We start from the raw sequence: 16,505 nt of genomic DNA on the forward strand, positions 1-16,505 counted from the left end.
TAATTTTAAAACTACAATTATAAACATTTTATCTGGCAACAGCGAAATACCTTTCGGTTACGGAAGAGCCGCTAGAGGCATTGCTAATCAAAATGGCGTCATCCATGCAGGAGAGAGCACGCTGTGTTTTGGAAAACGTAAAAATATCAGCGTCTATCGTCGTTCAAAGCCATTTTCGCACAAAATTTGGTAACGAACCACCGCATCGTCACAACACCGAACGGTCGGTGAAACATCTGATTCTTGTGTAAGAAAACCAGCCCGGGATGAACAGCAGCCTAAACCGAAGTGGTTAAAAATTCGTGAAAAATTTTCACAGAGTCCCACAAAATGAACGCCCTGTGACAACACTTCTGAACTCAATGTACCACATATAATGGTGTGCATGTGTTACGGAAACGTCTACAAATCCGGCCATACACTTTTTCCATACACATCCGGTGTAAGTGTTAAAAGTGTAAGTATGTTCTGACAAACCACTGTGCAAAGCTTTCTGTGAGGATTCGCAAGATAAGCTGGAGGTCGATGATTTTGCGAACAGACTTGCAATTACGGATAAAGCCACATTTTACGTTTCTGGCAAAGTTAATCGTTATAATTTACGATTTTGGAGCACAGAAAGTCTACATGGAATAATGGAACATGAGCGTGATTCTCCAAAGGTGAACGTTTTCTGCGCCATTTCCAACATTTGTGTGTTTGGTCACCCTTCTTTTTATCATGGAAAAATTGATTAACGGGTGCATTTACTAAGATATGCTATCAGACTCGTTGTTAACTCAGTTGGAGGAAGCGGTTCTCCACCACACTGGCAACATTCGCCAGTACCTGAACGGTAGTCTACCTCGTCGCTGGATTGGCCTTGCTGGGTCAAATGATGTGCTAATGCTTTTTTTGGCCACCGAGATCCCCAGATCTTACAGCAACTGAAGCATCGGGCAACTGAAGTGCTCGAATCATTAACAAAGGATATTCTCTCACAAGTGTGACTAGAAATGGAATATCACATAGATATTTGACGTGTCACCGGATTGGCACACATAGAACTTGATGGATGACTGTAGTTTCACTGTAAATTTCATTTATCAAAATAAATTACAGCTTTCATAGGTATGCTTTCTTTTTGTCCCGTTCAATGTGAAACACCCTGTATTTATGTGTCTAAGAGTTTTATTTATTGTTTTTGAAAATCGGTATTTTATTGGTCTGGTGTCTGAAAATTGACTTTTGAATACTACGGAGATTATGGTCTGTATTTTTTTTTTTTTTTTTTTAAATCTACATATCACTTATTTTACCATAAAGTAAGCCAAAAACTAGGGAGAAAAAAGACAAACATGGAAATCTCTTGTTATTGCTTGAATTAATCGAAATCAACAGCATATTTCTCCTCAAAATTCATTTTGTATAATGCAGGGAATAAAAATACGGTTTCACGAATTTAACAAAACTAAATGCACGAGTAACTTTCTTTTTACAATACTGAAGAGAATTCTTAAACCTTATTCATTTATTTACGCGGTGGGAAAGCCTGTGCTTTTCGTTTGCTACCTAATGAACGTAGCCAAGCAAGCTGCTGAACATGGCAGTAGATGGCTTCTCGTTATGGAAGCTTGTTTTATCGTGGGAAGCAGGCGATGGGATAAGTAAAAGAAGGATGAAGAGAGGAACATCCTTGAGATTAAAATCTTTTTTACTCTTTCTGATGAACTTACAGAAAAATTTAATATTCGAAAAAATATCTATTTATAAACTTTTATCAGTAATCCAGAGCGTAAAAACATTTTTGTAAATTTATGACAACAAAAAATATGCTTCTACTTCCCCCTCAAAAAGATCTGCTAAGAATATTATAATTCTTTTGTTAATTTTACAAACTGCAAAAATATATGCAATTTTTATTACAGTAATTATTTATTAATCTATCATAATAGTATTAAATTCATTTAAATACTCGAGCCCGAATTATTTGTAACAGAAGACGGTTTCGTACTATTTTCGTCAAAAAAGAAATTATAGTAATCTTGAAACTAGCAATAACGTAAATAAAACGTATCACTTGTTGCCATTAAATAAAGCTGAATATTTTTGTTTCACTTAAAATAAAGTACAAATTAATAACAATGCTGCTACTTAACGCATTAAAAAGTTATATTTGAGTTAAGTTTCATCTAAAATTTCCTTCAAAAGCATCACTTTCATTGAAAACTAATTAGAGATAAATTGTAACTTTAGCTACGTTCTAGAACCAGATTCAGAACTTTCCGGCTAAAACTCGAAATGAATGTAAATTGTTGCACATTTCGGATGCTGACTTCAACACAGGTGACCAATGCTAGAAGTGCACAACTTCAAGCCTCAGTATTCCGAATATATTCCTCCAGTATCCTGGGTTATTTGAAACCGGACTACTCAAGGAATTTAATATCTACAAAAAACTGGTTACTGATTCCAAAAACTTTTGGTTCTTCCTGTTTTCTAATAAATAAAAGGCGATTAATAAATTCAAATGTTTGTTAGAAATAATTTTTAAAAATGCATGCTTTTCTTAATTCATATTTTATTCTCGAACAATTACAATATGGATGTTTGCCTAATTTCATTTTTTGGCTTTTGGTCTTCATACTATTCTTTGTATCAAAGAATTGCATTATTTATCATTTGGTGAACTTTAAGTCTACGTTCAATACTAAGATGAACTTTTATAATATACTCTGACAAGGTTTTACCCACTCCAGTAATTTTTTATAGCTGTTCAGCTGTTAGTTTTTGTACAGGCATTTCACCGTTCTCTACCCATTCTTCATGAGCCCGTTGTCCATCTATTTAAATACGTGTTTCATTATCTCGTTCATTAGTTTTCGATTAATAGTGTTTGTTCATTCGTGTTCGATCTGAAATATGTATCGTACTGGGAGGGCCGATGCTAAAAATTTTGTCACCCTGTGTAAACCCTGCGATTTTCTGTGAAAAGGAAATAAAAAAATCCCCGATTATTTATGTACCAAAAAAAAAAAAAAAATAATAATAATTTTGTTTTCCAATTTTAAAAAAATTATTTTTATCTTAAGTAAAAATTAGCTTGTTTTGAAATTTTCAAATCGACTTATAATGAATTACTTATTATTAAAATTTTAGGTGTGACTCATCGAAGCCGGAATATACAAAGTATTGCCGTATCCTAAATTTATCAATAAAAGAAATAATAATTAGTGAAACATAATTGTTGCATATTTGCCTAAAAAGAAATAAATTAGTGAAAAATTATTTTTACATATTTGATGACGAATATTAAATCTACATATTTTAGCGACAGAAGCTTCGAGATAATGTTAACTTTTTTCCTATGAAAACTACAAAATATTTGTTAGATTAACCTCCCGGGATCAAAAATACCTGGCATTGATAAAGTAGTAACCTGGCATGAATAAGTAGATAAATTAATAAATAAAGATATATTGGTAGAATTAAAAATTAAAAAAAGTCGATGGAAAAATAAACAATGTATATTTGTTGTTACTCGCTATAATATCCCGTTGTTTATTGCAGTAATTTGTTAGGTCCTTTTTAAAATTTTTATAAAGGTAGAAAAATTATACACTTACGTAGTAAATTATTATTGTAGAAAATATGTTTTGAGAATTTTTCAGTTGTTTATTATTCTAGGATGCAATTTCAAAGCTGTGCTCCTTCATTTATTTTTTAGTTAAGGTCTGCAAAAAGGCTAGAAACGTTATTAATGATATATTATTTGATAAATACATCATTTTGAGTTCTTAAAACGATGATTATATTCTTAACTCGTATTTCCGTCATGTGGCGCCACCATTCGAAAAACAGGTTTCCAAATTTCGCGCATACTCCACACGTGGCGCAACAGTCAACATCACCTCGCGGCATATTCATTAAATCGTCGGTTAGCAACGCGGCTAGGATAGCATCCGAAGATCTAAACTTGGTTTGTTTACCGTGAATAATTTTCAACTTGTATTTTTCTCATACTACATTCAGTGGGATATACTGCATTTATTTGTTCCATGTATTGTTATTATACCTGAGAATGCACCTGTAAGGAATCCGTTGAAGAATTCTGTGCTGTCGTTTAACCGGTAAGTTAGTCATGATTCAAATGCAGTCTTTAAACAACGCCTTGCATAATTAATTATTTTTTTCGGTTACATTTCCTTAATTTTTGTTTTCTGAACTCCATTATTTAATATGAATTTTTATCATCACTTGTGAACATCGAAACTAAAATTCATTTGTAATATGTGGGTGAAAATGAAAGATTTCAGGATTGTTTATTTTCGAGTCGTCTGAATACATATGCAGTGCGTGAAGAATGTTTTAAGTTGGTTCAAATACCTGTTTCTCGCATGCGAAATGCCTTCGATCGTGTGCATACTTATTAAAAATTATATTAAAATACGACCTTTGTGTTGCAACAAAAAATAGAAGATAATTATAATAATTTTTTCTAGAACTTTAATGATTTGTTCATACATTTTAAGAAAGAATATGTATACAATATTTTAAACACATTATATTTCTAATATATTCCGTAAACGACTAATAGAATTTTTTCTACTTGGATAAATTTTTCAAATGTATAAATATATTCTAATAGGTAATTTTTAAACCTATTTTGCAATAAAAGCTTTTAATTCATTGCTTCAGTCCCTCCCACTTTTGCTATTTCCATTCATTTCGTGAATTGTCAGCCTTTTCCACTTTTTTAAAAATCTTGTGGACTTTAATATAAAAAAAATATTTTATAAAATAAAGGAAAGAAATTTCGTAATGAAAATAGTTTTCAAATCAACATTTGAAATTATTCAGATTTTATAATTGCTGCTAATTTGCTCCTAATTTATTTTAAAATTAGAACCATAATTTTGTTTCGAATAAGTTCTATATGTTTTAGGCAAAATGTCTTTAAACTTTTAGGTGTAACATCTTTAAAAAAAGAAGTTTTTAAATTGAGCAAAATTTAAGTGACACAAGTTTTATAAAAGAAGTCTGTACATTTTGAGTGAACTATGTCAGTTTCTCTTTAGATACAGAGAACATTTTACTTTGAACTCAGTGTTGTGTAAGATTAAATTTTGCTTGATTTTAAACTTTTAAGTTGATGTTCTTCACTTCATTCCTGTGTCTACATTCATTCAAATGTTTAGCATCTGCTTCCTAGGACTTCATTTTTCAAAATATTTTCAAAGTGTTTTTTTCAGTGTTAAGATTTCATTTCAGAATAGTTAAGTACTAATCTGTCAGGTATGAGGATGGTAAAAAAATAGTCGTGCAATTTGTGATAAATTTCTGGGCATTAACTACATTAATGTTAAGAAATTTTATTGCCTGTTAGTATTCAGTTTTTGAACCCATAAAAAGCAACTGTTGACAAAGTCAAATAAAAACTTCCCCATTTAGACTTATTTCAAATGCAGATGCTATTTTGAAGAAAGCAAATTATTTAACTATTGATTATTATAATATAATAAATATAGATATATTTAATTATTATTTATGAGCTTTGCTTTGATTGCCTAAAAAATTCATTTTTAAAACTTGTTTGCTATATATATATATATATATATATATATATCTTTTTATTTTTTTAATACAGGATTTATATTTTATTGAAACCGACTGGATCCTTCTTTCCAGTACATTTCAATCTTTGAGCAAAATCGTAATTCCTTCAAGACTCTTACAATAACTTCACTTATTTTGTGTTCTCTTTGAATTGTAACATTAACAAAAAATTCCATTATTAATATAATCTTTTGTAGCAGTTAATAAAAGTAACAGAAATATTAGAAGGTTTTTTTTTTTAATTCTTGATACTATGCCTTATCATCTTTTTATTATTTCATTTAATTTTTTGATGCATTAATTAAATTTGTTAATTATAGTTAATTTAATTTATTATTTATCTCTGTACATTATATTTAAGTATATTTATATTTTAATTATGAATTGATTATTATTGTATATATTAATATTTTCACAGTGCTTGATAAGGTTTCACAAGATTCTCACATTTCTAATTTTAGAATGTAAACTCGGTTATAATTATCATGCACATACTATAAATTAATTATATTCCACTATGTTTATCTTGAGGTTTAAAGGCAAATTTTAGTGATCATGCAGGTTAAATTTCCTTTTTGTTTTTGAAGATAATATTTAATATTATAGTGCATTAGCTTTTTGATATTTTCAATTGCTCTTACAAGTTAAAAATTTTAAATAATAATATTCTTAACTTTAGACTCAATTTTTTATCTAACTGAAATAAAAATTCGTTTATAGTCAATAAATGCTAATTAAATTATTAATTATTTAATTTTATGATATGTTATTCTGTGACATTAATTACTCATGAATGCGAAAAAAAATTAGTTTACCATTACTAGGAATGAAACCTGTGTATTTAAGAATAAACATTAAGTAAAAAATAAATTGTTAAGAACAGAAGAAAAATTGTCAGAAAAAAAAGGTAAATGTTATGAAGATTTATTTTATTTTATGCTGAATTAATTGCATTGTGAGTGCAAATAAGTTTTTTTCATTAAAACTGCAAGCTAAATATCATCATTCCGCGTTTATAATTATTATTATTTCACTTAGACCAAAAATTTAACTCATCTAATTTTTTTTAAATGTTTTTTATTCATAAAAAAAGTTTCAGGCCTGTGGTAGTAATATGTATAACATTAATGGTAAGATGAACATATCATAGAATTAGCACATTTAAACAAAAGTTTAAAGAATTTCTTAAATGCAAAATGTGTTGAATCCAAAGCCTAAAAGTTTTTCCATTCAGCCTGGTATAATTTCTTTAATTTTTCATTTTATTATTTAAGCAAATTAAAAACTGTTTATATCTTTCTTAATATTAATTTATAGTCTTTTTATTTTTAATAATATTTCTAATTAATGTAATTTATAATGCCCCTAATTTAATACTTAACTAATAAACTTTAAAAAACATTTAAATCTGGCACCATAAAGACACTTTTAAACGAGTTTATTGCTATTGATGTTGAAATTAGTACAATACTTTTACTGCACACTCACAGTCGAATATTAAGAGGGGTTAAAAAAATTCCTTTGATATGTAATGATATGCTTTTAGTAATAATGTGTATTTTGATTAATATGACATTTACTGACTTTTGTTAAAGGCTATGAATCAATATATGAATAAAAATCATCATAGAATAAGATATCTTCTATTGGTAATAAAAACTTTTTTTTTTTAAAATACTTTTTTAAAAAAAATTCCTTAAAAGATTTTAAATGCTGATTTATAGTATGAAATATTAAAAATTGAAAGAAATCTTTTGAATATTTAAATGATATTTTTGTAATTGCTTACATTTTGTTTACTAATGCAATTAATGACATCGTTCTGCGGTATAATATGGGTCCCCCGTTATTTATTTGGCCCCAAGATTATCGATAAATTGCCTATACCTCACTTAATAATCAAGGCTGACCCGGCTAAGCTATGAAGCCCAATGCGGTCTCTCCATCTCCTATTTTTGCTGCCAGGTGCTTTCCAAAATTCAAAAGATTTTGCCACTCCTTTGTTTTGCAGATTTAGCCCTTCTTAAAGATTCGATACTTCTCTAAATTCTAAAAAATCTGCCGTCCTTGTCTTCTAAAAATCGGCTGCACTTGTTGCACCAGCTCTGACACCGGCCCTGCTCCATCTGAAGTGCTGTGAGTAGACCCCATGTTATCATTGTTTATTTCTATCGCATTTTCTGTCTTTTTCCGAAACAATGCTAACAGTTTTTGGTTTACAAGATAAGAGTAAGGCGGCCGAGAACCGACGACGATCTGCGACATACATTGGCGATTTACTGATAATCTTGGCTCCATTAAATGATAGGGGCCGTAATAATAAGAAAGTGCCCATTCTGCTTTTAATAGCCAGTTCAGTTAACTGAGTAGCTTTTAATGCTGTTTGAAGTATTTTGAAAAACAATTATTACTATTCTGGCAGCCTTGGAAAAGAGTCCAATCCATTCAATCAAATTCTTAACCGTTGTACCAAGATGTAATTAATTGCCTTATTACTTATGATGCTGTAAATTGGGTAGCAAATGATATTTTTGATGCGGTATTGTAATCGGTATATATAGAGATATATAAAGAAGAAACTCTGTGTGTTTGACCTCTAATAACTCAGTCACTACTATACTATAACTACACTCAAGGAAAAAAAGAGAAAAAGGCGATAATTTTCGCCCTCGCGTTTCCGAGTGGCAACAGTCTCACTAACTGGGAGATGAAAATCTACGGTCGCCGCTTTTTCGGATGGCAAAGAGTCTCCTTTCCCTATCGATGACGACTAGCTGATAGCTTTGCACTTTGTAATCGATTACGAAGTCTCGATACTTTGTTTACGTTTTAGGCGGAATTGTGGAAAATTTTGCGGAACGGAAAAGGGCCTTCACCTTCATATTTTATTTTATTTATTTATTTTTTTTTTTTGCGGTATACGAGACTGGGCGCAATGCGAATAAATCTGTATGATACACAGAAACTTGCTCATATTGCTGATACAATGATCAAGAGTATTGATATGTTTAGTTCATTTCTGTTGTTAAAATAAAAAACCGCAATTGTGCATGTAATGAGTGTAAACAATAATGAATTATTATTTAATATATTGTGTACTTAATTGTGTGTGCATATATATACGAATAAACGGGCCTTAAAACTTGGGTTGATTTAGTAAAAAAATTAAATATAGTATAATGTGTTATTATAAACATTATAATACTATACCACACAAGCACTTTCTTATATATGTAATATAATCTTAGAGAAATACCAACTGAATCCTTCTTTGAATATCTATAATATTCTCTGACTGTGTTGTTTCATATACAATGATTAAGCAAAGACAGCGTTAAAATTTTCTTAGATTTTGTACTAAACAGCACAAACTTATGTCTGGAGGTAAGAAATTTATAAATTTTGTTTTGTCTACGATTTTCATTTCTCTACATCGAAAAATTATACTGGTGTGGGGGCACCACTTCACTTAACATTTGATTTCAAGTGGCATCTGATGTTTTATGTCAATAAAAATATGACAGTTCATCCTAATTTTAATCTCTTCTTTATTGTTAGCTTTTAAGAAATTTGCTTCTTATTTGCATTTTGTTCTCTTTCTGTCAGTAGATGATATTAAGGATTTGGTTTTTATTATTTAACCATACTCTCCAATTTCTTTCTGTTGCTTCTCATGTAGGCACATGTTTCTTTTTCATTCTTGCAGCAGATATTAATATGTGTAGTGCTTCAAGTGAACTAATATTTTGTGGATTTTTGTTTGCTATTGATTTCTTTTTAAATTATAATCCTGCTTAGTGTTAAGATTTATGCGCTGTTTATATCTGGTAATTAATAATAAAAAAACTATGTATTTTCATCATTTGTGTACATTTTAACCATACAATTATTTTTGTATGCGAATAAATTTGTATTTATTGACTTTTCTTTACACCCAATTATCCCTAAAGTATATATGCTATGCTGAATGCATTATTTCAGATTCAAAATGTATACACAGAGAGATGCATATCACACTATGATGATAACAAAAATGGTAATTTAATAACATTGACATCAAATATCACCTAAGACAACCACTTCCATAGAAAATTTTTTGTAGCAGCTGTGTCTGACTGTCTTACAGAAGTGTTTTGTGATTTAGAATTAACTCGCTGTAATACTGATGCAATTTAAGGTTACTAATATGTGCATTCAGCTGTTTTTCTTTATTAGTTCAAACAACCCATGTTATTGATCAAAAAGCAATACCTTATCGTTAGTCATATTATAAAAATTAAAAAATGGGTTTTGGAAATTTTCCTCCTTTTGCAATGATTTCCAGTTTGGTAAAAAAGCTTTCATAAGTTGATCTTACTATGGGCACGTATTGAATTTTATTTAGTGTTAAAAATCATTTCTATGGTATATGTACATATTTTTACAGTTTTTAAAATACTTCAGAAATTCATTATCTCATGCCCCAAGGCATGCATAAAATAAGCTTATTTCCTTGTACTATTATTAAGCTGTCCAGAAGAAGTCTTTTTTTGACAATGGATCACTGAAAGTTATGCTGTATCTTTCTGTTAATTAGAAAATAATTTTGGATAATAAAATAAATGTATTAGAAAAATATTATATTAAAATGATATTTTTAAAACACATAATTAAATTAATGTATTAGAAATCTGTAATTTAAAGCAAACCTTCGTTCTTCAACTACATATTCATTTCCGATACCCAAAGGCTAATTCCATCATAATAGCTTGTATTTTAACTCGTCATTATTCAGCAAAACTTTTTAATTAAAAATTCTGTATTCGTCCTTTGTGATAAAAGCCCAAGATACGAACCTCCACCATCTGCAAAATGCATGGCTCTCTTTGTACAGGATCTCTGTGGCTGTTACTGGAAGCCTAGAGTATGTTCAAGCAGTAGTAAATAGGCTTCCTTATTCTCTGTTTATTTAGTGTGTGATATATTTGTTTGTGTGTGTTTATTTGATAGTGTGTCTGTATAAATACTTTTGTCTGCCATTGGAAATAAAAATATATGCATTACAAATCCGAGTTATTAAGTATATTAAGGCTGTTTACATTTTTCATTCCAAAACATATATTCAATTAAAATACATTATGCAATTTGTGTTCATCTACATTTGTTAATGTTTAATTAATGCCAACAGAAACATGTTTGCATAAATTCCTCTAAGTAATTTAAACATGAGGTTGTTTAAGAAGGTCATTTTTTATCCATTCATTTATTGAAATATTTGCATTACTTCTTATATATTAAAATTTACATATATTATGTACTTTTTTCAGTAGACAATCCAAGAATATTCTATATGTTAAAATGTATGGTATATGCAATAATTCCCCCCCCCAAAAAAAAAGAAAAAAAAAACTTATCCTCTATTTGTGATCTTATTATCTGATTGTGTCTTCTTCAAAATACACAAATAATCTGATGGAATGAAAATATTTTGGTCATTAAAACTTTTTAATCACTACTCTTTACATCTACATTTCTTTTTTCACATAATCTGAAGTTTTCGAGTAGTCTGAAGGTTTTCAAACTGTGTTTCACAGAAATTTTAGATACCATGCAACCTCTAGGGCATCTGTAAGTCAAAATTTAAAACACTTTTTAATATCACTGGACATCAAAATGAAATACTTGAAATAATCTTTGAAATTCTCTTATTATTGTTAAAAAATATTAAGCAGATTTTTGTTTATGATTAAATTTATAATGAAATAATGAATTTCTTTTTACTTTCTGCATAAAATGCACAAATTTTATATTTCAATTCTTTAACATTTATTTTTCTGAGGATAGAAATTCTTCTATAGAAAAAATTACGATTTTAGAAGTTTTTCTGAATTTAAAGATTTGAAGACAACCCTGTTATAAGGGTTTACGATTATAATGTGAATGACCCAAATAATTGTAAATGGCCTATGGCCATACTTAATACACATATTATTTAAATTGACATGCTTTACCTGTAATGTACATTTGTGACTTATGTTATAATTTAAGTGCACCAGTTTACTCACACTTATCTGTATTGTATGTATGTATTATATGCATCTCTAGACTCAGGTTAAAGCTAGCTCGTTTCCCCTTTCTCAGCTTTCCCAGATGACATTTTTGGGTCTTTACTGGAACTCGACGCACACTTTATTTCGGCTAGAATAACCACTTATCTCACTCTTCTTTTATTCAAAAATTATAACATACTAATTTGGGGAAAAAATTATATTTTATGTTAGTTACTCATGACAACATTTGAAACAACCTACATGTTCGACAAGGGGTAGGGGTCTAGGAAAGCCACAACTTTTTCAATGAACTGGATGAATAAATGCAGCCCTGCCTTTTGTTGTGTTTTATGCATTTATAAATTTCTACCTGACTGTTTATTCTTTAATTCTATATAACACAATTAATCGATGCTTGTTTCTTGTATGGAATTTTAACATTAATTCTACATAATAACATGAGTAATCTTTTTTTTTTAAATTGTATTTTAGCATTATTAAAAAACACTTTGGCACTATGAACTGAGAATATCTGTCAATCTGTCTTCTACGTTAATTTACAATAATATAAATGTGAATATCTGAATGGAGTTATATTGAAAGATCTACTGGATGCTATGATTCCATGATGGTCAATCCACCACATTGGAAATATTAAATCAAACAATAAGTACAGGAAAAGATTCAGCAAGACAATACATCCTCTTTTGAATGAATACATTTAACTGTAGTTATTCCATATGATGTATTATACAACACCCCAAAATCATGGAAAATAACTTTCTAAACCGAGTTTACAGTGTAAAAAAAGTAGTGGAAAAATGTTGTAGTCATGTAACTGGGCTATCTAATTAAATTACAGCATATTACACCAGTGTTCTTACCTTTACTGCATATTACAACCAAATAACTACAATTAGATATGAGAAAGAACAGGCAGTGTCAGTACAACCAAGAGTAAAACTTTTACACAGTTGCTAATTTGAAAACAAGTGAACCTGTAAAACTAACCCTGCATACTGGTTTGCTTTAGATGCATTTGGTAACCAATATGCTGTAAGTCTTTACCAGATTCAGTTTTGAGTGCATTAAATACTATATTGCTCATATGTCTTGATCGTGACAATCAATGCAGCTGCAGCATTATTGAATAGAAATAAGTTATATGACTCTCAAATAAGTGTTTGTAAAGTTGTTCAGGAAATAAATATTACTAAATACTAACATGTATTATGTTTATTGAATTGTACAAAACTTATATGTTATACTTTGAATTATCGTCAATTTTAATTGTCTGAAATCTGGTATTTGATAGTATATAGTTGTAGCAGTTTTTTCACTATAAATTCTGAAGAATCCGAAAATAAATGCACATACTAAAGTATTTCAAGTATGATAATATTCAGTATTTAAGATTATCCTAAAAGTATGAAATTTATTATTTTATTTGAAAATAAGTATTAGTGTATCCATGGCATGCAGGTCCCCGAGATTACTCTATTATCCACTCATAGGTGGGGGTGTCACCTTTGCCAAAGGCTCTTTGTAGCCTGCTTTAGGTTTCATACTAATTTTAATTACTGGCCATCTACTGAAATGGTTTCTTTATGTATATCCACCTTTATTCCAACTCTGGTATTTCTACGGCGATGGAGGTTTAGTTGACCATACTTCTTGACAATTCTTTTACTTTTTTTTAGTTTAATTTTTTTTTCAATTTGAAGCGGTAGACCAGTATTTTCATCTCGCATAACTGTTTTTGAAGCAGACTCTAAAATCTCCTTCAAAGAGTTGGCTACATTGTGTAAATTTTCGCTATCTAAATTCCAAAGGAGTGACCGAATTGATCTGTAATTTGCATCGCACTCATTGATCAAATTTCTTTTTTTACTCAACGTTGCTTCTTCAGATATGGTGGGTAAATTATCTGATGTTCCACCTGAAGGAGTTTCAGTTGATGAATATTTTCGTTTTCTGGTGCCTGAAATACTTCTTGAGACTAAATCTTCATCAACTTTGAAAATAGGTGTTGAAAATAGCCATTCTGCAGTACATTCCAAACTCCAGGCTGGAAACTTCATGCCAGCAAACACAATATGCTTGCACAGCAGTCGGTTTCTTCTGAAATCTAAGCATGTGCATTGACACAGTTGTTTCTGTTCATCAAACGTGACAGAATAAACTGCATCATGCTTAGTTTCAGAAGAAACTTTAAAGAAGCCATGTGAATTTTTTTTTATACTACCCACATAAACTTCAGCAGCTCTTAATTTTGTTTTTATGTGATCAATTAACCATTTTGGCTTATTGATTAAATAATTTGGTACATGTTCATTGTATAATCTGGCCTGCGAAAGCATACTCAGATTTTTTCTGACGTAAATTCTATATCTTTCTGGCAGAAATTTCTCAACCAAGATCTTAATTATTTCAGACAGCATACAGTTTTTATATCCCTGAAGATATCTATATTTTAGTTCCTCATTCAACACCATTGTTCGAGTTTATGAATAAGTCATTTGGTTTGTAAGCCAAAGCCCATCTCTCAATTTCCTTGAACCATGTTAATTCAAAATAATCTTTCACAGCTTCATATTGGTTCCATGATTTTAATATCTCTATTGCTGCAACCATTTCATCTTGAGTTGGAGCATTTGCTATGGCACGTAATTTACACAAAAGCTCTTCTTTGGGAACCACTGCATTCTTTTTCTTAGAAGCCCATCTTGACCATGCCTGCTCTCGATGGAAACTACATATAAAAGCCTTAATTCCTGTAAAGACATTTTCCAAACTTGTAATTTCTTCCATTGCAAAATCAACCATCCCATATGTTGGTCTAACGAGAGGCGACCAATTTTTAATAATTATAAGAGCTTCTTCTAATGCTTTGGCTGTTTCATTTTGTGTAATTATTATGCTCACTATTTGATAGTTCACATTTGTTTTGACAACTAAAAAATAAAGTGGGAGAGCATACTTACAGGTTCGATAGGTCGCGTCGAGAAGAACAAGATTAGAACCATATAAGACATATAAATTTTTCATTTCTTCACTTTGATATACAAATAGCAGATTTAGTTTTGAATCTGTAAAGTCATTTGGCTCAGTACCATCATATGTATTTTCAGTACATGGTCTAAAAAAACAGAACACTTGGAAGTATCCCAGCTATTTATTAACATTTCTGTATTTTCCTGGTCAATTTTACTAGTTCTAATATCGGATTTTGCTTGGCTTATTATTTTCCTTATTGCCTCCATTTCTGGATAAAATCGTCTTGCGCGTTTTATCAGTTTCTCCCAATTCAGTTGAAACGTATACTTCTAATAGCTCTGCAATTACAGTGGCATTGCATTTTCCATTCTTAACTTTAGAAGCTATGAAATGCCGCACTCTAGCATCTATAGGTTCTATTACTGCAGCCATGTTACCCATTAGATGATTTTGATGATCTTGGCTATTAGGTAAATTAAACATGAAAACTTCTTCACCAGCAATACTATCTTTATTGGCTAGTTTTTCCTTAATTTTCCGAGATATCATAATCTTTCTTTTTCGGGTTGGCACTACCTGTAATTTAAACATATTTATCACAGTAAAATTTAGAAATTCCAGCACAGTCATCTAAAACTAATTATTGATAAAGGTTCAATTTTAAAAACTTTCTGTTCATAGCAAATTATTCAAAAAAAAAAAAAAAAAAAAAAAAAAGAGGAGTCATTTCTCATTTCTTTCCTTTAAAAAAAGCTGTAAAAAGGATCTTCCATTTTTATAACAATAGATCAAATTACTTCTTCAAAGAAACATAACCAATAAAACTTCACTTTGAACAACTTATTTCTATTTGTAGCAAATTGGTTAGAATATAATTAGCACAAAAAGCCTTTATTTCTGGCCTGAAAACATCATTTTATTTGCATGTCAATTACTGAATTATTTATTTAGGAAAATATTACTGTTAAAAACCCTCTTTTGGCCAAAAAAAACACCTATTTAGAAAAATATGTTGAATAAAGAGACACAAAAAATCATTTCTCTTTTTTACATTGTGACTCTAAAAATACCTTTTGTTTTTATGTCAAAAAGTATGTATACTTTATCATAGAATACCTTCAATACATCTTGCTCATACGTGACAGAATTATATTTTTTCCTTAAAAAAAAATTCTCTAAAATTACTAAGACCATCTTAGAACAAAAAGTTAAATAAACTTCTACCTTGAACTGAGGCATCCTGTACATTCGGGTAACATTAATTACAGCTGGACAATTAACTTTTTTAGTTGTCTGGTTCTTGGAATATGCTTTACCAAAAGCATGATCAGTTTGACACTAAAAGAAAAAAAAAAAAAAAAAAAAAACACACACACACACATATATATATAATCCAAGAGGTGATATTTTTGTATAAATTTTTAAATATAACAATGTTATTTTACCTTTTCATTTTTTTCTTTAGCATAATTTTTCTTTTGACGTTTATTCAGATCTTTTCCTTGATGGCAAACATAGGTTTTTCGCCCAAAGTGGAAATAGGGAATATCATCTAACCAGTTTAATCGTAAATCTGGAGTTAGTTCAACTGGAAAGAAAATTTTGATTTAGATCACAATCTGATAAGCTTTGATTTTTAAAAGAAAGAAATTACAGATCTCTATAAACATATTATACATTTAACATTATACTTTGATTTTTAAAAGAAAGAAATTACAGATCTCTATAAACATATTATACATTTAACTGTCTCTATATATACTACATACTGTAGACACTGCTTAATGTATTGCAGCTGATGTCGTGTATATTGCTATTGAATTTTTTAAGTTCTGCTCTTTCATATATGGAAACATAAAAAATGCATCATTTGCTGTAATTTTA

General features: G+C 29.6%; 2 protein-coding genes across 4 annotated transcripts in view; one reads left to right on the top strand and one right to left on the bottom strand.

Moving 5' to 3' along the window:
• The first annotated feature begins 3,902 nt into the window (after nucleotides 1-3,902).
• The window catches only part of kst (spectrin beta chain, non-erythrocytic 5 kst), a 329,664-nt gene continuing 317,061 nt past the window's right edge, over nucleotides 3,903-16,505 (top strand). For 2 of the 3 annotated variants that reach the window (XM_085814575.1, XM_085814576.1), the window contains exon 1: nucleotides 3,904-4,109. The gene's annotated coding sequence lies outside the window, so the exon portion shown is untranslated. Of the gene's footprint in view, nucleotides 4,110-16,505 lie in introns of all 3 variants that reach the window. The other variant, XM_085814577.1, reaches the window with a different exon arrangement.
• LOC118190024 (uncharacterized) lies at nucleotides 14,841-15,970 on the bottom strand. Its single transcript, XM_035360706.2, has 2 exons — nucleotides 15,846-15,970; nucleotides 14,841-15,197 (listed from the first exon to the last, which is right to left on the bottom strand). The coding sequence occupies exons 1-2, from the start codon at nucleotides 15,867-15,869 to the stop codon at nucleotides 14,841-14,843; spliced, it is 381 nt and encodes a 126-aa protein (XP_035216597.2). The 5' UTR covers nucleotides 15,870-15,970.

Source organism: Stegodyphus dumicola, chromosome 4 (genome assembly GCF_044657685.1).
Source record: "Stegodyphus dumicola isolate Sdum_Otavi_A_Nest chromosome 4, ASM4465768v1".
NCBI lineage: Eukaryota > Metazoa > Arthropoda > Arachnida > Araneae > Eresidae > Stegodyphus > Stegodyphus dumicola.

What these genes read in the sequence shown, in the direction of transcription:
- LOC118190024 (XM_035360706.2), bottom strand. Translation starts at nt 15,869, where the DNA reads ATGTACAGGATGCCTCAGTTCAAG. An exon ending in ACAGGATGCCTCAGTTCAAG is followed by an intron (nt 15,198 to 15,845) that starts GTAGAAGTTTAT and finishes TTTAAATTACAG; the next exon opens with GTAGTGCCAACCCGAAAAAG.